General features: G+C 43.9%; 1 protein-coding gene across 8 annotated transcripts in view; it reads left to right on the forward strand.

Annotated features, from left to right (window-relative positions):
* The window catches only part of ephb3b (eph receptor B3b), a 58,238-nt gene extending 38,510 nt beyond the window's left edge, over positions 1–19,728 (forward strand). The window contains exons 6-16 of one of the 8 annotated variants that reach the window (XM_079575514.1): positions 2,954–3,078; positions 3,484–3,646; positions 4,415–4,523; positions 5,742–5,794; positions 6,105–6,377; positions 8,749–8,996; positions 10,112–10,327; positions 10,571–10,756; positions 12,056–12,255; positions 15,644–15,799; positions 17,591–19,728. In XM_079575514.1, the coding sequence (XP_079431640.1) occupies positions 2,954–3,078; positions 3,484–3,646; positions 4,415–4,523; positions 5,742–5,794; positions 6,105–6,377; positions 8,749–8,996; positions 10,112–10,327; positions 10,571–10,756; positions 12,056–12,255; positions 15,644–15,799; positions 17,591–17,699 (1,838 nt within the window). In that variant the 3' untranslated portion in view covers positions 17,700–19,728. The remainder of the gene's footprint in view (positions 1–2,953; positions 3,079–3,483; positions 3,647–4,414; positions 4,524–5,741; positions 5,795–6,104; positions 6,378–8,748; positions 8,997–10,111; positions 10,328–10,570; positions 10,757–12,055; positions 12,256–15,643; positions 15,800–17,590) is intronic. The other 7 variants (XM_079575515.1, XM_079575517.1, XM_079575519.1 and 4 more) reach the window with 7 other exon arrangements.
* The last annotated feature ends 3,195 nt before the right edge of the window (positions 19,729–22,923 follow it).

Consider the following 22,923-nt stretch of genomic DNA (forward strand, 5'->3'; position numbering starts at 1 on the left):
AACCACCTCAACAGAGATCCAAAACACCCCGTACGGCTGCAGACTCCATACAATATCACTTAAGCAGATAAGGCCTGCGGTGTTGTTCAGCCCACTTTAACAGGCTTTGTTCTTTTGAGGCGGTCTCCCTGGTTTCTTACATTGTGATGGATGTGTTTAGTCACTAAGTTAAATTTGTTCTTGGGCCTGCCTCGCACACACGCACACACACACAACCAGGATTATCTATTGCACCAACCCCCCCCCCCCCCCCCCATCATTTCTCTTGTCTCCTCTCGGCCCGGTCCGCCTCACCTTTACCCTCTCTGTCTTCTCGCCTCTTTCAAACGCCTTCTGTTAGGACCCCATAGTGGACTCAGGATGTGGGTCTGCGGGCTTTTGTGCTTCATGCGGACTGGCAGTGAGGCTGACAGCGAGCTATGCGTGCGCGATAGGTCAGTGGTTCTCGATCAGGGACCACTGGTGGTACTCGTGGGTTTATTTGTAACTGGATTAGTCCTGGTTTTTAGCTCTATAGGTTAGTTCTGAATAGACCTGATTGAAACCTGCTCTAGTCCTAGTTTGGTTAAAGACCCTCATTAGTCTCGGTTTCGTTCTCATTCAGACCTGAGTCACATTTAAAGGGACTATAGGGAGTTTAAAAATGTTAAAATGATGTATTTTCCTCCCCCTACATGTTCCAGCCATGTCCTAATGTGTAGAATGAGCCCAGACCTGTTCACCACAACTGCCTCTAAAATCCTGTACGGTCACTCAAAAATGTGTCACTTGGGCCCGAATTGCCGTCATGCACGAGCTTAATATAGAAGGTGCAGTTACACATATGGCCTGAGTTGGCAGTAGTGAGTATAAAATGGCGAACTTGCATCTAGTCCCTTTAAGGCGAGAATCTGCAGGTGAATGGGGGGAAATATTTCATTTGAGAGAGATCAATTTGAGACTTTTGCTATAATATTATAAGTTTCCTTTAATTTGTTGTTTCAAAATAAGGCCAAAGTTGCCAATATTCTTGACAACCGAATAAGAACAAATATCATGATAATGGATGGAGTTGGGTTTGTATTCATAGTTTTATTTTGTTGATTTATAACAGCTACAAAGATTGCTCAGATGGAGTTTTGGATATCTTGTATTTGAACAAGCTTAGCTATTATTCAAAGAAATATCACATTTCACCTTGTTTTGGGGTGTTCATTGCTCAGTAAATCGAGTTTTATTCCAAAATATTGTTCAATTTGATGTATGTAGGCACTGCTAAACGGGGAATATGCAAATCTATTTGAGAAAAATGTATTTTTGAGAAAATGACCCTTGAATTTACATTTTCCCATGCAATTCTATTGAATCAGTGCAATAGTCAAACACCTCATAGTGAAGAGTTCTTTGTTTCCGGGTAAAAGTTTATATGTTTCGAGAGAGACAGGCCCAATGCAATGTCTCCCTTTAAGTTTGTTTGTTTGCCATTTTGTTCTAAATAAAGACTTGGTCAAGTTTTAGGCTCATACCCGCCCAATAAAGATTACACTTGAAAAGCTTTTTTTTTTTTTTCCCGGGGTGGCACATGGTGTGAAAAGCCCGAGAATCCCTGCTTGAGAGGTCACTGAAAAAAAAAAAAAAACTAGCTTTGGGAGGAAGGGGCCAAAGGAGCATCAGCTGTGATCAGATTATCCCCGTGATTGTAGTCCGCAGACCATCTCCGACATGCAAACTCACCTTTTAAGAAGCAAAATAAATACAACGGGGGTGATAAGCTTCAAGGCCCACCTACCACAGCTAACACAAGTTCTCGTCCCAGCAGAGGAACCCCCTAATCCCCTGGCTCGAGTAACCAGGGGATTTGTCCCGGGGAGCATTGTCTAGCGGGGGGAGAATGAGGGGCGCAGCGAAAGCCGAGGGAGCGGGATAGAAGGGTGCCGAGCCACAAACTTAAGCAGCGGAGAGGCAGGGAAAGGGAACGCAAAGGGAGGATCAAAAGGACTGGAAAAACTGGGGATTAAAAAGCTTTTAACAAAACTAGTGAGAGTGAGAGGGGTGGGGGGGGTGGGGAGGGGGCTCGTGGAGATGGGGGGCCTGGAGGAGAGATGAAAAGCTGACTTTGAAAGAAAGCAAGAGTAGTAAAGACACCACTGGACAGTTGAGAGTAAAGAAGTAGGCGACATGACACCAAGCAACCAAGGTGGAAGAAGTTATTCAAGCATGTACAGTTGCCTAAAACTACACTATACTTCTGCTGCTATTATTTGTTGTCAATACCACTACTAATGTCGGATTTATTTCCTTTTAAAAGGCAAAACAAACCTATAAGCAATATTTGAGTCATGAAAAGTAAGACCCAAGGGCGGGCAGCATATTAGGCGACTTCTTACAGACCTTTAGCGGGATAATCTTCCAATCTCATCTTTAGTGAACAGGCTCTGTGTAATTTGAGGGAGGATCATGTTTAATTGTTTGCCCACAGATCATGGTCTTTACAAGTACATCCTGTGAATTACTTCAATGCAGTACGCGCACATTTTTGAGCAAAAATCCTATAGGTAGGTGTTGCGGTACAGCTACAGCGCCTGTGTTATTTCATATACCACAGTAGAATATTTTGGAGCTGCTGCTGCTATATGCGTGCGGTATAGCCCGCGGCTGTAGGAAAAAACGAATGTATCGCAGATTGTTTGTCACTTTTGCCGTTCTATTCTCGCGTCGCGGGAGAATTAGACATCCCTCCCTCCCTCCCTCCCTCCCTCCCTCCCTCCCCAAGGACTCCGGGAGGGGACAGTCTGAGCATTAGTGGGGGGAATGGTTCTGCATACTAACCATCGGACATAGATCCTTTCAAGGAATCGCTTCAAAAACTGGATTTGGGCTCGCATGCATATAGACAATGGCCATCGAATATGAATGGGCTGCCGCGCCATGGGAAACGCGTTCTGACCGAGATGTTGTGTTTTGTCCCGTGCAGCGCCCTCCGCAGTACCCACAGTCCACCTGATGGCGGCCACAGCGAGCACCATGAGTCTGTCCTGGTTGCCCCCAGAGAAGCCCAACGGGATCATTCTGGACTATGAGATTAAGTACCATGAAAAGGTAAGCCGCAGCGCTGTTGTTGTTGTTGTTGTTGTCGTTGGCTAATTTGATCTCGCTCCGCGTTTTATTTATGTTGTTCCGAGAGCGCGGAAACAATGCCTCTGCTGATAAAACCCGCCGAAATTCCCCGCATTTTTCTTCTTGTGCTCTTGTGTGATCGCATTCCCCTAATTAGCTGTTCCGCTACCCTATCTTCCCTGGCTGTTTTATGTTTTCATTATGCTTTGTCCATTGATAATGCTACCTTTGTTTCTTACCTCTTATCCGCACTGTGGACTCTGTGTCTTACAAAAGTATAGTCGCTGCTCTAGTTGCGGAAAGACCAGCTCTACGAATACTTGCACACAGACTCCAATCCCATGTCGCGTTTTCATCCACTCTCTCTCTCTCTCTGCGTTTTCCTAGGATCAAGGTGAAGCGATCGCCCACACCATGACCGCGCAGAGGAGCAACGCCCGCATCGAGGGCCTCAAAGCGGGCACCCCCTATGTGGTCCAAGTCCGGGCCCGAACGGTGGCAGGCTACGGCCGATACAGCATCCCGGCCGACTTCAGCACCAACCTCCAAAGTATGCATTATTCATACCCGGATATTTGGGATTTGCAAAGACGCACTTTTGCGCCTTTTATCATAAAACAGCTTGGCCCCCCCCCCCACCCAAAAAAAAAAAGGTTGTGAAAATATTCTGATCAGGTTGAGTTTAGCTCATTATCTGTATTCATTACTATGCAAAGACATCTTGCGAATTGCATTATTTAAGAGCAGATATCTATCTATTAATTTTAAAATAGATGAGGACTCAGATACGGAGCCTCAGCAGCGCAATGGTTTCAATTATGCAAGTGTATTTTCTGGAATAGGCGGCCAGGCAAAGAGAGTGAAACAGTTTGGAGGAAAAAGTGGAATAATTATCTCTATTTGTACATTTGGAAATGATACCGAATAGAAAAAAGTGCTTAACGCCGTCATAAGGCCAAAGTATCCTCTACTTCTCCATAGGGCTGATGCGATGATTACTATATCGACTCATCTTTTGATAAATAACAGATAAACGATATATTTCTGGGCTCGATGTTTATCGTCTGTACATCTACTAGCATTTCCCCCCTATTTCTCCTACAGTTTATTTCATGTTTATTGCAGCTTGTGTGGTATTTTCTGTCATTTTCATGCCTTAGAGTTGACAGTATCTAGTATCGTTAGAGTCAATAATATAGTTTATCGCGATACTTTCCTGCCTCAATATATCGAACTTCAAATTTGTTATCGCCTACTTATCCACGATTACTTTGCGATTACCTTTTTCATTCTAAACAACCTTCTCTTCTCTTTTCAGCGGATCCACCAAAGACATGGCAAGAGCTGTGGCCGCTCATTGTCGGATCAATTACGGCGACTTTTGTCTTTATCATTGCTGTGGTGGTCATTGCCATTGTTTGCCTCAGGTACGAAAATACACCATCCACAGGGAAACACATATGAGATTTTCGAGCAGGCAAAAGCGAGAAAGAACATTTCCTGATTATTTAAATGTCATGTTTATTTGTCCTACAGCCGCCATACAAAAAATGCCTCGGCGGACCGCAGTGTCTTCCGCGAATGCGCTAAATGCCAGATTAGCTCTTTGAATCTTTGAATAGTTGTCATCCTTGGGCCAAGAAATATTTATCCCTCGCCGTGCGGTCGCAGCTTGGTGGAGCAGATGTTTGGGCCTGATAGCCTCGCCCTTATGTCCCTGTGCTCACAATCAACTGTTTCCCTGACCACAAAGAAACCCCAGATGCCGCCCTGTCCGCCGCGCCAATTGACAGAAAATCCCAACTCCAAAAATGACATCGCATCAGCTAATAACTTCCTTTTTTTTTTTTTTTTTCGCTATAGCCTTCAATTGTCAAGCAGTGTCTGTGTGTGTGTGCGTTAGTGTGTGCGTCCACCTTATGCATATACAATAGCGCCCACTGGGTCCCATCCAAGAGCCGGTTCAGACAGTGGCTGACAAGCGTGGGCAGCGGTCATGCTACGCTGAATAATAATTTGCTTCCTCTTCCCTTACATTTCTTGTGTCTCTCTCCGGGTCCCGTAAGCCTGTGCTCGCTCTTGGACTGCCATAGAGGAAGCAGCAATAACACAAAAACACAGATTCGGCATATTTTTTTTTCTTTTTTTCCGGAAACTTAAATTAGAATTTGAGATGAGATGCAAATGCACCGTCGGGTATTATTGCCCTGGATAGTGGTTAGACAACAAAGGCGGCGCATTAACATGTAATTTCTACAACCCGCCCCCCATATCACTGTTGCCGCACACTCTTGCCCGGTCCGTATGCGAGAATGGGACGCGATCTGATCGATTTTTTTTTTTCATCGCACTGAATATGATTATTGAGGACCTGAGAATGCCGTATTGTGCTGCATTGTGCTGCTTTACCTCATCTCAGAATGGCTTTGACTTTGTTATTTCACTTGGTCTCTTTAAATAAATGATTCAGCAGCCGGGCACTGATACGGCGCTAGAAACGTACCCGCCGCGCACAGGGCACATTGTGTTCCGTTAATGCGGCGATGAGCCTTCAACTTTTTGTCTTTTTTTGTCTTCAAAATTTATTTGCACCATGCTGTGTGGAGTCAAAGTCACTCAGTCTGTGTTTCCAAACGTCTCTACAGGAAGCAGAGGAATGGCTCCGAGTCAGAGTACACAGAGAAACTGCAGCAATATAGTAAGTCTCTCAGCTGAAAAAGGCGCCTTGATAATCTGCAAGCATGGACTTTACCATTGTGCATGCCACTAATTATATTGTATCTACAGCAATGTAAAGAGAGGGAAGGCGAAATCGGAAACTTCTACTTGACTAACACTGCTACTAATACTAATACTTCTTATAACACTAACACTACTGATGCTATCGATAGTATGGATGCCTTTGTTAGTACCTGTTTCTTTCCTCCTCTTGACATTGTCTGTTCATGACTTTAACTGTATGGAAATGTTGCCGCACAATGTTAACTGGGATGTATATCTGGTGTTAGATCATCAAGTTTACTCTGGCCGCATCGATTCACTTTCCCCAATTCTCGCTACTGAATCCCCCATAGTAACGCCGGGCATGAAAGTCTACATTGACCCCTTCACCTATGAGGACCCCAACGAGGCAGTGCGCGAGTTTGCCAAAGAGATCGATGTTTCCTGCGTGAAGATCGAGGAGGTCATCGGCGCAGGTAACCCACCCAAGCTCCTGAGCTACAGGGGGAAGGCTGCTAGTCACCTCCAGGCCATTCCGTTAGAGGACTTCACACCAAGCGGTACTTTGATTCAATTCATCGCTCGTGCTCATCTCCGCCCCCCCCCCCCTTCCTTCTATCCCTTCACCTGTCCCCTGCTAGGCACCCCCTTTGAATAGACACTGTTCTGTGATTAGAGTGCTAAATTGTGTAGCTTTTGAGTTAGCTTGACTCCCAGTGGTAGCACCCCTTTGATGCTATGCAGTTTGCATAGTAAGTAGAACTTTTCCTTTTGTGTGGAACACTGTTTTTTTATTATTATATCTGTCCCTAAAGTGGAGTTCAATCCTGGAATGAGCAGTTACAGTTTGTATGCAGATCGATTTAGAGAATAGATTCATGACACAAACACTGAGAAGTGGACTGTGTGGAATGTTTGTGGCAGCACAAAGAAAGTCATTTCCCAAGGATGAAATGACGAGCTTCTCACTGCAATGCAAAGAAAAATAAACATACATCTGTGTTCCTATTGTATGTTTGTTTTTAACCTCGTACCCCCGCCTGAATCGAGTGCATTTTCTCCAAATCTAAAGGCGTTTTTGTCACATCTGACTCTTTTTTTGTCGTGTTTTTGTCAACTTTTTTTTTGCTTTCTTCATCGCTTTTTCTCCTTGCTTTTTGATGCTTTTTAGTCGTGTTTTTATTGCGATTTTGTTGCGATTATTGTTGCTTCTTTCTTACTTTTTTGTGGCTCTTTTTTTTTGCTTTTTCATCACTTTTTAATAGTGTTTTTTGTCACATCTGACTCTTTTTTGTCGTGTTTTTTGTAGACTTTTTTTTGCTTTCTTCATCACTTTTTCTCCTTGCTTTTTGATGCTTTTTAGTCGCGTTTTTTATTGCGTTTTTGTTGCGATTATTGTTGCTTCTTTCTTGCTTTTTTGTGGCTCTTTTTTTTGGTGCTTTTTCATCACTTTTTAATAGTGTTTTTTGTCGCTTATTTTGTTGTATTTTTATCCCCATTTTTTTTCTTCTTGCTATTTTGACATTTAGATTTGGGTAAAGCCGAACTGGAGAAAATGGGCTCGGTTCAGGTGGGGGTTAAGAGGTTAAATAATGAATGTAAGATAATGCCATATAAAGGGAAAAAAAAGTTGAAATACAGGAGAAAATACAAGACTATTCTCAATACTCACACAATCCATTTTAACAGATGGAATACACACTCTTCCAGGATTGAACTCTGGCCCTGCCCACTAAGTAGTGGCAAACTGGGAACACTTGAAGTACTTTGATTTTGTGCACAATGTGGGTGTGTCCCTTTTTAAAGTTAATTTGATTGTAGTGATTGATTGATCTTTTGGTATACAGAACTAAATATATCAAATGTATACAATTACTGAATAATATTTCTGCTCATGGGCTGCAGGAAAGGTCACGTTGAGTTGTTAGAAATGTATCTGAGGCCGTTGTGAAGGCAGAGACGGGAACCTCCTGCTCCTGCTGCTGCTTCTGCTACTACTACTACCAAAGCTACTGCTACTACTACTTCTACTACAACAACCTCCCGTCTCTTCTGCTGCTGAGGCTACTACTGCTACTTGAAAACCGTTGCTTCCCAGCAATCGCCTTAAAAAGTGACAAGTCCTCAACCCCCTGTCCTCCCCCCTTCCCCCTCCCCCCTTCCCCGTGTCCCCCCTCCCTCTGCTCTGCCCCTCCTTTAATCAATCAATCCCTCCATCATCACTTCATCACAATTTCCTCCCCCCCAAAAATCCGCTGCTACTCTCTTTTTTTTGCACTTTTTGCACACGCTTGGTGGTAGACTCTAAAGGCAAAATGTCCTCCTCGACTCCCAGGACGCCCAAGCTGCTCTCTCCTCCTCTCTCCTCCTCATGCGCTCGCTACTCCGGCCACCCTGAAGCATAGTCGCTCCTCTCTCCCCCCCCTTCTTCTTCTTCTTCTTCTTCTTCTTCTGCTTCTTTCTTTCCTTTTTGTTTTTGTTTTAAGACATTGTCATTAGCTTCGCCCATGCTTTTCGCCACTAAATCCTCCCACCTGCCATCATTACGCCTCATGCCAGCCTTTTTTGTGTTTTATCATTGCCTAACAGCACCAAATGCACAGTATGTCTCTCCCCCACCCCACCCCCACTCAAGCACCATCATCTCCTTGACAGTGGCCTATAGAGTCCTGGCTTTATTTCGCAGCCCTTCCTCTATACCCCCTTAAATAAAGTAAAATGCCACCCCACCTATGCTAAGCCCTTCCCTTGCTCCTTGGTTCTAACCAGTTAACTGTCCCCTCTCTCCCCCTCCCTCCCCCTCCCCCCACTCTCCTCCACTTTTTTTTCCCATCATGGCTTCTCTCCCTCTCCCCCTTTTCTCTCTCTCTATTTTCTGTCTGTCCGTCCATTGCTCCTCGGCCTGTCCCCCACGTTGGGCTCGTCTCACAGGGGAGTTTGGCGAAGTGTGCCGCGGTCGCCTCAAGCTGCCGGGCCGAAGGGAGATCATCGTAGCCATCAAGACTCTGAAAGTGGGCTACACCGACCGGCAGAGGAGGGACTTCCTGTCCGAGGCCTCCATCATGGGCCAGTTTGACCATCCCAACATCATCCGCCTGGAGGGGGTGGTGACCAAGAGCAGGCCGGTCATGATCGTGACGGAGTTCATGGAGAACGGAGCGCTTGACTCTTTCTTGAGGGTGAGTGAACATTTAGAATAAAGCAATTTGTGCATTCGGGCACTTCACGTTACTTGTTCTTGCTCTCAACAGGAAAAAAGATGGGAAAGGATTATTTGCATACTTATACTGATATTCACTGTAATTTTTTATTAGGGAAACTCAAAAGTCTAAATTAATTTCTTTCAATTTCTTTGATTTTTTTTCCCTTCGATTTTATGTCACTTCTTTGTCACATTTTTGTCACTTTTTTGTAATTTTTTTGTTTGTTTTTTTGCTTTTTTTGTCACTTTTTTGTCGCTTTTTGTCACTTTTTTGACGCTTTTTTGTCAAACCTATGTCGCTTACGCAAAATCCTAAGTCTAAATTAATTTCTTTCCACACATTGCCGTCACTTTTTTTTCCTTCGATTTTATGTCACTTCTTTGTCCCTTTTTTGTCACTTTTTTGTCATTTTTTTGTTTGTTTTTTTGTCACTTTTTTGTCGCTTTTTGACAGTTTTTTGATGCTTTTTTGTCATGTTTTTGTCACGTTATTGTCACTTTTTTGTTGCTTTTTTGTTACTATTTTGACACTTTTTTCAAGAAGCTTTTAGATTTGGGTAAAGCCGAACTGTAGTATATAAATATGCCCGGTTCAAGTGGGGGTTAAGATGTTAGCCTCTTACTAACACTCACTGTAACCGAGCACATTTTCCTTCCAGTTTGGCTTTACCCAGATCTAAAAACTTCTTTCAGCCTGCAGGCCAGTGTAACACCTCATTTAAAAGCTAAGACCTACAACACTGACTGATCGAAGACTTTTCCTTGTGTTTCCATGCACTGTTGCTGCGCTGTCGTCACTTTATCGTTCCTTTATTTTGTGTTTTTTGGGGGGGTAACTTTTTTATCCCTTTTTTTTGCCGTCTTTGTTGCCGTTTTGGTAGCTTTTTCATCCTCATTTACATCTCGTTTTCATCTCTAATTCGACTTTGGCTTTTAGATTAGGGCAATGCCTGGACACCTGGATAATAACTGTAGAAAATGTGCTTGTGTGGGTGGAGGTTAAGTGGTTCAATTGCTGTTCTGAATCCTGTCGTCACACCAAAAAGAAAAAGAGACGTAATTCCTAACATGATTTTGTCCTCTTCCCCCCAGTTGAACGATGGTCAGTTCACGGTGATCCAGCTCGTGGGTATGCTGCGGGGAATAGCAGCAGGCATGAAGTACCTGTCGGACATGAATTACGTGCACAGAGACCTGGCCGCCCGCAACATCCTGGTCAACAGCAACCTGGTGTGCAAAGTGTCCGACTTCGGCCTGTCGCGCTTCCTGGAGGACGACCCGACGGACCCCACGTACACGAGCTCACTGGTAAGCCGGGCGCTGCATTCGTGGAACTACGGAGCTTTTGTTAGAGAGAGCGAAAAAAACAGAAACACACTGTGCTATTTGTACGCAGAGACGCTGTAGTCCATGTATTTGTTCATACGCTCATACCATGTTTTGTAACCGTACTAACCTTGTGAGTGGACCCTTGTGTTTCTCCTTGACTCACCCTCTCTCTTCCCCTCTCGTATGTGTGTGTGACCCGTGTCCGTGCTTCCATCCCTCCAGTATTTCATGCTCACCTACTCATTCGCATATCCCCAGGGAGGCAAGATCCCCATCCGCTGGACCGCCCCCGAGGCCATCGCCTACAGGAAGTTCACCTCGGCCAGCGACGTGTGGAGCTACGGGATCGTCATGTGGGAGGTCATGTCGTACGGGGAGCGGCCGTACTGGGACATGAGCAATCAAGATGTAAGTGTCTACACGGCAAAAAACAAAAAAAGGCATCAAGACATAAGTGCCTTTGATTTGAGTTGAGTAAAAACAAATCTGCCAGTATCATTGAGACTCTACAGGCAAAACTAAATTTTTTCAGTTTTCAGGTTTTGGGCCTAATTGGTCTCTGAACATATAAGCTTTCACCCAGAAACAGAAAATATGCTTAATCTTCACAATAACATGTTTAAATATTGCGCTGATTCAATGTTCCCCCATAGACTTATATGGGAGAATGCAATTTCAAAGGCCTTTTTCTCCAAACACATTTTTCTGTCATTGTGGCGACACTATGTCCACGTCAGTAGGACCTAAAGACTTCACATTTTCCAGCCTTGGACTGAACAATATTTGGAAGATTTTTTCAGAGGGATTTTTTATTATTTAATCCCTAGCCCTATTTATTGAGTTGTGAATGTCAAAAAAAAAAGGCGAATATTACGTTTTTACACATTTTTCCACTAAAAAAACAGCTTATTTTAAAACAAGAAATCCAAAATCCCCTCTGAAAAAGTCTTGGCAACTCATTTATCGATAAAATGAAACCATAAATTTGGATGTAGCTCAATCCATTATTCAGATTTCGTTGCTGAAAAGATGGGAAATTTGGGGCATTTTTAGGCATAAAACACCTTGTTCTTATATGAAAAGATAAAATGACATAAAAAAAAAAACTTGCAATGTATTTTTTTCTCACATTTATGCCAGTGATCTACAGCAAAAGTTTCAAATTGATATCTGTAAATATACATTTTTTCCCTATTCACCTGCAGTGTCTCACCTTAACTTGAGAAAAAAAAACATATCATTGCGCTTCAAATTAAAGCACTTCATTCAAGTCAAAAAGTATTCAAATTAACCTCTTACCCCGTCTGAATTTTCCCTAGTTCAGCTAGCTTTTAGACTTGGGTAAAGCCAAACTGGAGAAAAACATGCTCAGTTCAGGAGGGGGTTAAGAAGTTAAGGTCAAATATTTTTAATGCAAGTAACTTTTTCTTGCATAGTGTGTGTACATCTTCTAGGAAATTAACATATCCCGGCAGATTAATCACTAGCCCAACCAGTTAGAAATAGCGGCACTGCCTTGACTTTAATCTGCAGAAATAGACAAGAAGCATTTCCTCGAAGCTAACAAAGGGGATTCATTGATATTCACACTTTCTTGCCCATAGCCTGTTTGCCTACTACTTTGCTTTCTGTACCATGCGGTCTTGTCCTTGTCCCCCGCTATTCCCAGCCGTTGGAATTGATTGTGATACCTGTCCTCCCTCCCAGGTGATAAATGCAGTGGAGCAGGACTATCGACTGCCTCCTCCTATGGACTGCCCCACGGCGCTGCACCAGCTCATGTTGGACTGCTGGGTCAAAGAAAGGAACTTACGGCCCAAGTTCACCCAGATCGTGGCCACACTGGATAAACTCATTCGCAACGCAGCCAGCCTCAAAGTGGTCACCAACAGCACACAGTCAACTGGGTAAGAGACCCCCCCCCCCCTCCAAAAAAAAAAAGATCTCAATATAGACCATGAATAATAAAGCTTAACAACCGCCGTGTTTCATTAGACTAGACAATTACCAGATCTTTTCAGGTGCATCGCTGTTTGTCTTAGAATCCCCAGAGGCCGTTGTAAAGGTGCTGTGGTTGGATAGAAAACAACATGAAGTGCAATTACCTCCAGTTTTAATAAAAATGCAATTTGTGGCGGAGGCAAGACAGTTAAAAGTTAAAGCATTTCCAAAATCAGGTGGATTTGTTTGCAGGGATGCACCGATACTGATACTGGCATCGGATTTTGGAGCCGATACTGAAAAAAATATGATATCGGGTATGAGCTATCAATATCTGATACTGAACCGATACTAGTTTTGGCTCTCGCAGCCTTTAAAACACAACTTCCACCCAAATCTAAGTGAATATGAGCATGCTGTATCATTTTTAAGCGAAGGAGCTGGAGAATTCAATCACTGAGTTACTTTTAGCCACCGCAAACTTATTTTTGATCGCCGCATAAAATGCCGCGGTTACCGACAGCATGCTAAAGCTAGCGGCAACTAATCGAGACTGGGTCAGATCACTATATGTGAGCTGTTTATATTAATATAAAATAACCTAGGATAATGTTGAAAGTCCAGTGATCCTTGTTAGATGTTTTTACATTAGTGTATTAATAGATGTCATTGATTGGCTGATTCAGGGGTGTCCAATGAAAATCCATTAATAGAAAGCTGTGATGAAGACTTTACTTTAAGCATATTCAATTAAAAAGCATGGATAACGTTTTATTGAATTTGCTAACTTGAATAGAGGCCAGTTGTTTGTATATTTGTATATTTTTCTGTACTTGTCCCTCAGTGAAAAAGGTTTGGACACCCCCACCCTATTTGATCTGTAACATCATGACAAGAAAAGATCAGACTTTATTGATCTCACAATGGAGATAAGAGACTTTTTTCACTCAGCGAAAACCACTTAAAAATCTCTCGGTATTGGTTAAAATCGGATATCGGCAGATACTCAAATCCCCAGTATCGGTATCAGAAGCAAAAAAGCTGGATCGGTGCATAACTTGAAAGTTTCAAGAAACAGCATTGAGGATGTTGTACAGTACAAGATAAGATAAGATAAGATAAGATGGTACTTTATTGATCTCACAGATGGAGAAATTACAACAGACTCTTTTTGCTGACTCTGCGTCAATGCTGGTTTGTACAGAAAACGGCCAGAATTAAACGGTTTCTTGCAACTGGTTCTGCTTGTTTGGCGTTCATAATGTTCCGCTGTAGACAGGAGTACTTAGCCGGAGCTGCTGTGCCCTATTGCTTCTGTATAACATCTAAATGTTGCCCTTATCTTCCTCCGCGCGAGTGTCTTCTAATGAACAGGGAAAGTGGCGAGGTTGCAGACGGATTTAGAGGCTGTTGACCTACCTACCCATCGTGCCATCGGGGTCTTTTGTGTCTTCGGGGAGGGCTCCAGACAATCCTGGCGTAGGCTCAGGAGGCAAGCGAGGGTCTCGGTTGGCCGGTGGAGTGACGTTCTTAGAAGATTAGGCTTGCAGTTAATTAGTTCGATTAAGGCGACGCAAAAAAGAGACGGCAGCGCCTTTTAATTAGCCTCTAACAAGATTTTAAACGGGCCAGTAGAGAGATGGCCTCCTGCTGAAAAGTCCTGGCTGCCATTGGAGCGTGTGCGTGCGCAAGTGCGGCATACGTGTCCTCAGTGAGGTGTGGACAAGGCAAGTTGACTAAGAAAGCTTTAAAAAGTTCACATAGTTTTGTTGGCAAATGGGTCAGTAAATTACGTAATGCGTTCCATAACTACTGTACTTAGATTTCTATTGATATAGTATGGGCCCCTGAATTAGTAGTCTTGGGGGTTGAGCATTTACAGTGTTTGCTTGTGCGAAGTATGCATAGTGTCTTTGGCGAGGTTTATGCCCCAGGTTTGGCTTTTTTCCTCGTTTTACTGCTCATGCTGTAAAAGAGCCGATAGCATCACATCATTACGCATTCTTTTGTTTGCTAGGCTATAGCACTATGAATCATTTTTGCAGTTCTATAGATATGCATTCAAGCTATATTCACTTAAGTCGTATAAAGGGGAAAAAAAAGTAAGTAGCTTTGACCTTGAATCCAGACACTAGCAGCCTCTCCTCATTTTCCTGCGCCGCTCCCTGCTGCTCTCCCGCTCGAGGCTCACATGTGGCCAGCAACTGTCTGGACCCTTTTGAAGTCAACTTTATAGAAAGATGCCTAACAATGCTCTATTAAGAGAAGCCAGAGTTGTGCGCTAACAACAGCCCCGGGGCCTCGGTCTCCCCAGCGCGGGCCCATATTAAAAATCACTCCATCTACACTGCTCAATGGAGCCTCTGTATCAGACTTATTAACTCCGGGCTCTTTCTGGATTTTTCTTTTTTACCCTCGTCTTTTCTCTTTAAATTGTTAATGAATCTAATGCCATCAAAAAAAAGGATGACAGGATCAGCAGAGCACGGCGGAGAGACAGTGTGCTCTTTCTCCTGCCTGCTTCAGTAGACACCTCCCGGTCACCAGCATGCCTCCAAGACGTTCGCCCACTCGCTTTTGCTCTTGCGTGCAGCGCAGACTTATTAAAACTTGCATGGTGGCCTCGCTATCTGATCAAAGCAGGGTTTTATGGAAAGGTCTTTTGGCTTGTCAACAGGTGTGCAAAAAGCCAAACACGTTAGATAGTGATTGCATGTCTTTATGTATGCAGCTATATATAAGTAAGTGCACGATCACCATTGCATGAATCACAGACGAGTGTGGACACTTGGGGACTCAGCCCATTTGTTGCGATCATTCCACAGTCGCTGAGTCAACATTTTCCCCGCACATAAGGCAGCCACACACAGGCATCTGTGTTTACGCTGCAGAGATATTTTCACATTTCTATAAAGCATTTTTTTTTTTCCAAATGTCTCTCCATCTCTGTGAGGATGTGACACATAATGGTGTCCCATTCCGCCGCCATAAAGAGAACTGCTTTCTCTTTTAAAACACCACACATTATGTTGATGTTGGGTGAAAGCTTGAATGTCAAATTCAAAACTGGCGTTCTGTCTGAATTGATGCACTTCACGGGGACCCAGCCAAGCCTCCAGCCAGTCCCCACAGTGACCCCGCCCCCCCCCGTCCTGCTCTGCCCACTTGCACACAGCTCCTTCCACGGGGAGACGAGGAGAGGAGGGAGGGGGAGAGGAAAGGGGAGAGGTGGCACTCAGCTGGGGCGTTTTTTTTGGGTGCGAGGTTGGCCTGGCAGACACACGAGACCCTAACCCTCTCTATCTCTTTCTCCCCCTCCCCTCCCCCCCCCCCCAATCCCCTTATCGATTGTAGGGTCTCTCAGCCCTTGCTTGACCGCTGTGTGCCCGACTATACCACTTTCACCACTGTGGGGGACTGGCTGGACGCCATCAAGATGAGCCGCTACCGTGACAACTTCGTCAACGCCGGATTTGCGTCTTTCGACCTGGTGGCCCAGATGACAGCAGAGTGAGTCTGAGAGAAGGGGGGCGGGGGGGGGGCGCAGCGGGCGAAGTCGCAATCAGGCCCGGAGTGATAGAGTCAAATTAGCCTTATATAGATTGACCTTGTGGGAATTAGAAAAGTGTATGGCTAAATTAAGCGTGATGGGATTTTAATATACAGGGAATCTAGCCACGAGGGCCTGCAATTCACTTCTTAAGGAAAAGGCTTGCGTCTGGGAGGGCATCTGCCAATAAAAAAAAACAAAAAACTCAACCGTTAGGGCAAAGATCAATTGCCTTGGTGACCCCAATTATGGGGGGATAAAGGCCAATCAAAAAAGGTTTTATTTGTTTGCGCGATATGATTTCCGCGCAGCACAGTAGCATCTCTTGTTATTTAATTGAACGGTTTTGCATAGTAATTACACAGAGCATTACCCGGCGAATGTTTATTCAGACGAGGTTGTAAAGAACTCCAATAACACGACTCTGGCAGCCAAGAAAAACAAGAGTGGAAACGCCAAGTAGCATGCTAATCATATTCCCCGCATGCGACCGGAATGGGGGATTGCACAATAAGGATGACGCTAAACATCACCTGCTTGTACGCGCTAACAAGTCGGTAATCACGGCTAATCGTCGCGCCGGGTTCCTCCACCGCGGTCAGTGCTCGACCTTCGCCGTTTTTTGTTTTTTTTTCCCCTTCCGCGTGTTTTACAAACAGGAAATGATGTAATGGAATCTTCGGGGGGGGTAAATTGCGGGCCGGAGATGATCAAATGAAAGAATTAGGACGATAATGATAAATAAATCTTCCTCGTTAGCTGCATAATAGGCGGTGGAGGCGAGGGTCATTTGTTTCAATTTGAGCGGGCTGACAGGTGTGCTGTACTGTGGCTCTCTGCTCCCCTTAATGGCCAGTAATTCCTCTAATAGTCCCCATTTATTATCATTTCATCCTCCATTGCCGCACTGATGGGCCACGCTTAAAAAAGAAAAACACAATTTATTGTTATTTATCGGCGGCTTTTTTTTTTTTGGAGAGGGCGAATATGCAGATTGAGAATGTTTGCTCGAATTGCGCCGGTCTGTGTTTGCCCGCGTGTTAAGTGCCCACACGGACAGAGAAGCAGTCTATGGCAGTCATTTGTAATATTAGATTGTACAGGGTATGTGTGTGTGTGTGTGTGTGCGTGTGTGGGTGAATGGGAAGGACGCAGACTGTGGCAAGGCACCAGCAATCAGTTAATCGCAGGGCCTAGACGCCAGACGCTTTTTTTTTTTTCTTCTTCTTTTTTTTTTTGCGCGCAGCTATCAACTGGGGAAATCAAACAAGTGCGCGGAAAAGCACGGTGTTAAACCAAACAAAGCCTTGATGATTAGATTGTGCAGTCTGTCTAATGACTCCCAACGTAGGTGCGCTCTCCCAAGACATTTTACGGTTAACAGTCTGTCGACGGTTTTGCTCTTTTCCCACACGCAGATTTCTAGCCGACTATTATGGTTTAAATGTGCATGAAATCTTGACTCTTGCACTTAAAAATCAAGCAACTAAAAAGGGGGTATCGCTCAAATACTACACAGTGGCAAACAGCTCTGTTAATCATTATATAATCCATTAAACCTCTTTGGCAACTGCCTAGCGACGAACATATTCGGTGTCCCTGGTCTGTTGACTTACCCACAAGAAGTGTGTTTTATAGCTGGGGTTTTATGTGCACCCATTTCCGCGTGTTCCTCTGTATGTTTGCCTAGGTGAACGTGATTTCGTCACTTAGCTTGTTGACTAAGCCACCTGTTCTCTCTTGTCTCGCAGGGACTTGTTGCGGATAGGAGTGACACTAGCTGGACACCAGAAGAAGATTCTTGGTAGCATTCAGGACATGAGACTACAGATGAACCAAACACTTCCTGTGCAAGTGTGAGCAGCGCTGGGACACACAGACTGATGCAGTCAAAAGACAGACGGACACAAGGGGCAGAACTGTGCCAGAGAGAGCCATGGGAAACCCCAGCTGCCTGACCCATCTCTTCCAATTAGACACAATGAAGCAGGCGTGCAGTGCCTCTGACTAGTCTTTTTCTCCTTCTCATCACCGCTTCAGCTTTTTTCTATTTTTATTGACTTTTTTTCCCTCCATTCATCAAGAACTTGTGTGTTTTGCTTTTAAGATAAATATACCTTCCCCATGCCACACCATCACCTCCAGTGTCTAATGGATTTGCATGTGTTTCATGTGGTTGGCCTTAACCTTCTGATCCAAACCCATCTGTGGTAGATGTCAACATGGCAGACAATACACTGCTTTATAAAAAAAATAACATGCATTCAGTGGAAATGAAAGGAGAGGTGTTTTGAGCCACAAAGGACAACATTTTCCCAGATAGGTGTTTTTTCTTTTCTAAATGCACATAGTATGTGATATTTTCCATCTTCATATTGAAGGTGTGTTATCCAAAAGGGCACTTGCTGGGAGGAGGAACTTAAGCCGGTCTGGGCGAGGATGCAGGTGAACAATGGTGGCCACACTTTTGGAGACTGTTTTGGCTGCTACATCTCACATGACCTTTGCACCATGACCTCTGCATCAAGACCTGACTCAGGTCCTCATTGGAGTCATCTGTTCATAACATCACACCTTTTCATTTGTCCACACATTTGTGTTTGCGTTTTTTTTCACAACTGGGAGATGAATGACTTCAAAACAAGCCCAGTCAACCCCTGATGGACACTTGATGTGCTGATGATACAAGAGACTGTGTACCACAGTGACCGACCACTTGGCCTTTTGTGTGTGTTTTGTACCCAGTGTGCACATGTGAGAGTGAATGACCAATGGTGAAAGCGTGGGTTTGAGAGTGCGTTAGTGGCACACAATTATACTGTACAATACAGCTTCCGCTATTTGCCAATGTGGAGAGTTACCGCATGAACTGAACCGTGACATGGAGCAAAAGTTATGCTATATTCTGTGGACAACTGTTAAACTTTTTTATTGAATTAAGAGAAAAAAAAAAACGTTGGACTTCCACACATATATAATTATATGTATGCATCATACTGAAACTGAGAGAAACCATGACAGACACCTTACTTTCTACTTACTATTACCTGGATTTAGAATAATCAAAAATTTTGTTTTAATTTCCTGCCCTATGTATTTATTTGTACCTCCCCCACCCATTCTCCCCCTGCACCAAAACCAGGTGGTCCTCTGGCCATTTGGGACTGTGGAACAATCAGAAGTGAGAGGAATTTCAAGAAGATTCTCATTAAACTAAAGAAATGACATATAAATTGGATATTGTATTTTTGTTGTTGTTCTAAACAGCCTGTAAATGTTTTGTAACAAAAATATGATAAATAACAAAAGAAATTCTGTGTTTTGACAAAACAGGTGTTGTGACATGTTTGGGTTGGGGTGGAATGCACATAACACAGCCAAGAGACTCCTGAAACCAGAGTGAAACCTCCTTAATCCGAACATAGCGATAACATATCCAAAAGCACCGGGTCTTCACTAATCGTCTTTCAGGCGCCTCAACACGTGTCAAGCAATTCATCATGTGTCCCCCGTGTCTAATATTTCCCATAATTCCTCACATTGCCGGCTTGTCTTAACATACCATAGCTGTTAAAGTCTTGTAAAACCCTGACATAGTGCTGTGTCAGACCTGTCAGCTTACCTGCCAATCACGGGGAGCAGGGCCCAGAGGCAGAGCTCCGTCACAGGGCCCACGCCTTTCCTCCGCCTCGCCAGGAGGATCCTGGAGAAAACCTTTTGGTCTCTGCCTGTCAGGTCGATTACAGCGGAAACGGATCAGGCATTGTCAGGATCCAGCTCTGTAGAGACACGCGGAATGACAGGCTGACCTATCATTATCTCTCTTAATTTCCTGTCTGGCATGGCAATCACTGTGTCTCTGCTCAGACTGCTGCGTGATCAGTATACAGTCCAACACTGAAAGAAATGGGAAAGGCCGTCTGTTAAATTGACAAAATTTTATTTTGCTGCGTCTACTCTATTGTAACGTGTTCTGTGTTTCAGCACGTTAGTTTTGTGTTGAACCGACACAAAGGGCGATAAAATGCGCATACACCTTAGATACGTGTGAGCTCAACATGAACAGTCCATGTTACAGTAACGCAATTCATTTTCCCGCCGAAGACTACAGAGGCGGGCTTTTGCAATGCATCATGGGAAGAAGACAGCCGGAGACTGCGGTCTTGACAATCAGCAGCAGCAAAAAATAGGAATAATAACCATCAAAAGTTGGTAAGTACACATTTATGAGAGCTACATAATTTTGTTTTTAGTAGATAAAGGAATGTTGTGTTTTTTGTATTATTATTATTAATGTCAAAGAAGCGTTCGGCCGGAAAAAATGGCTTCTGCCAATGATACTCATCATACGCCATTGCTGAAAATTTTGAAATGAAAATTTCATATTAACATTTTCTTCGTTTGTGGTCATTACCCTTTTTTAAAAAGTTACTCCTTACAGATACACTGACCGCTGAGTGTACATGTACTTAAAGTATATCCATAATTGTGGAAATGGCCTGTTACATTAGTGTCTCAGTGACCAACGTTTTTTTTTTTTTGGGGGGGGGGGCAACATCTTTTTCTGCCGCTGTTTCAGCAGTGCTAATGTTAGCTAGACAGAGCGCTGGCTTTGCCTCTGTGGAGTTTACACGCGTTTACAAGAACGTATTGTCACTGTTTTTAAAAGCGTTTCCCCCTTCCTGCTGGCTCTCACTTTCCCTGCCCGCTCCGCGCTTGCCCAGCCGCCCCATACTGCAGCCCCGCGTTGCCTCCACGCTCCGGGCGGAGCCCCGTGCTGCATCCCCGCTCCGGGCGGAGCCCCGTGCTGCATCCCCGCTCCGGGCGGAGCCCCGTGCTGCATCCCCGCTCCGGGCGGAGCCCCGTGCTGCATCCCCGCTCCGGGTGGAGCCCCGTACTGCATCCCCGCTCTCCGCCCCGTGCTGCATCCCCGCTCCGGGGGCAGCCCCGCGTTGCCTCCCCGCTCCGGGCGGAGCCCCGTGCTGCATCTCTCCCGCTCCGACTGGACGCTCGCGCCGCGGCTTCGCTCCAGCCACGCAAAGACATGCATCAGGACGAAGAGGATTTGAAGCGCTTTTTAGTCAAGTCCTTTACTCCTGGTGTCCTTTGCTATGTTAGCTTGTTAGCTTTCCTACATATCGAACTGAGTTTGGGAAAGAATGGAAATCTATTACGTGTCTGGTGCAAAGCGGTCCTGTCACGACACAAGTTAAAAACAATATCTAAAGTTTGATAAGGGCCACTTGCTATGTGAACGATGACAGTTTTGTTGTTGCAGATTGTGACACGCGGCTTAACTCAAGTTGACTTAACATGGCTCTCCCTCACGTTTTGTGGTAAGAAATATTTGTGGTTTTACCATTAATTGTCTTGAGCTTTATCCTGGGTTGGTTTTTGGAGGCTGCAGTCTGAACCTGACGATCCGCAGCTTCCTCCAGCTTTTACTTCATTATTTTCACTGCACTTTGTAATCTCATGTTTATAAAATGTGGTATAGGAGTATGGTTGGAATAAGCAATAACCTCTACATTTGTCATGTTTTGTCCTCAAGTTTGTTTTTATTTGATTGTAGTTTGATACAACATGTGATGACTGGAGATGGAGTCAGGCCATGCCCTCATTTATGTAAGTATAAATAGCAATATTTTTAATATTTAGTCCATTGTATGCTATAATTTACGTTTTGATTTATTGTGCTGTAGTTTGTAGAGTCAGCCCATGGTGCTGGAACAATATTATGCAATATTGTGTAATAGTTTCCACAATTCTAAGCTTTACATTTTAGAAAATATATATTTAGTGATTCATTTGGAGTTGATCACTGCTACATGTCCTTTGAGAATTTTAACATCAGCCAGTCAACGAAAACCCCTTTTGAAATAGTTCTGTGTTCTGTATCCCCTTCATGGCTGTGAAATATCTTCATTATAGAGAACGAGGAAGGGCTGCAGCCTCTTCTCACCTGCTCTCTGTGAAGCAGCTCGGCCACTGAGGCGCTCAGCGATGGGATACATGTGCAGTGCATTTCAGGTACATGTTTGGAAGCTTTTTTATTCTTCTTATTGTAATTTCAGCTGTTGAAATGTGTGATATTGTATATTTGCAGATAAATGCAGAGTTCAAGTGTACAACAAGAGTCCTGTCACAACGGGACTATTGGATTTCAAATCTTCTGAACGTGTCCAGGAAGCTCTCCAGCCTGCATGGAATAAAGCTCGAAGTCCGAGCTGCTAAAATGCCTGTAAGTACTTAGTGGAGTCAGTGGATTTCAGTGATCTGTTGTGCTGTTTTATTGCGTAGTTATAAGGCTACCTCAAAACCCGCTCGTGTTCTTTTGTTCTGTCGACATTTTAGCAGAAAATTATTTTATGTCACAAACTTAGAGCAGCACTGCTCTAAAGCTACATCACTGTGGAGCAGCACGCAGTTTCACTTTGCATTTCATATGTAAACTAAACCGTCTATTATGGTTGATGGTCCCAACATGATGCAAGCTCACATCAACGAGAGATTAATTAATGACCAATTAAAATGGCCCAAGACGGATTATTGTCCAATGTTTATGCAAGATATATTATGAATTTCTAACATTGTAAATCAACATGTTTTATTTTGATTATTTTTATTTTTATTCCCACTAGAACATGGACATGAAGCTCAGAACAGGCCACCACTGTGAGGATCCACCAGGCAAGATCCAAAGTTGGACTATTCTGATGTGTTGAGGTGAAGTCGTCCTCCATGACCCGGACAACGAGGCCCTTGAAGTGAGAATAAACTCGTCATGGAGTTGGAGCCAACTCTGCTGTCCAGAAAAACTTGAGCCCTGAAAACGTAAATGAACATTTGTCTTTTTGGGCTCCTGGAGGGATATATTAGCTGTGGTTCAGTACTGCGTTGTTGGTAACATTGTATAGCATTTAAACTTTGGCCAATGCTTCAGTGTTAATTTTGTCTTCTAAAATTCTATTTTATTTGTCAGTAATATTCTTGCTGACTAAAATAAGACCAAAAATGACTCAAAAAGTAAAAAGTAAAAGGGACTAAAATTATGTGGACTTCATATGATTTAAATTCACTCAAA

This window comes from Gobius niger (genome assembly GCF_951799975.1).
Source record: "Gobius niger genome assembly, chromosome: 17".
Lineage (NCBI taxonomy): Eukaryota > Metazoa > Chordata > Actinopteri > Gobiiformes > Gobiidae > Gobius > Gobius niger.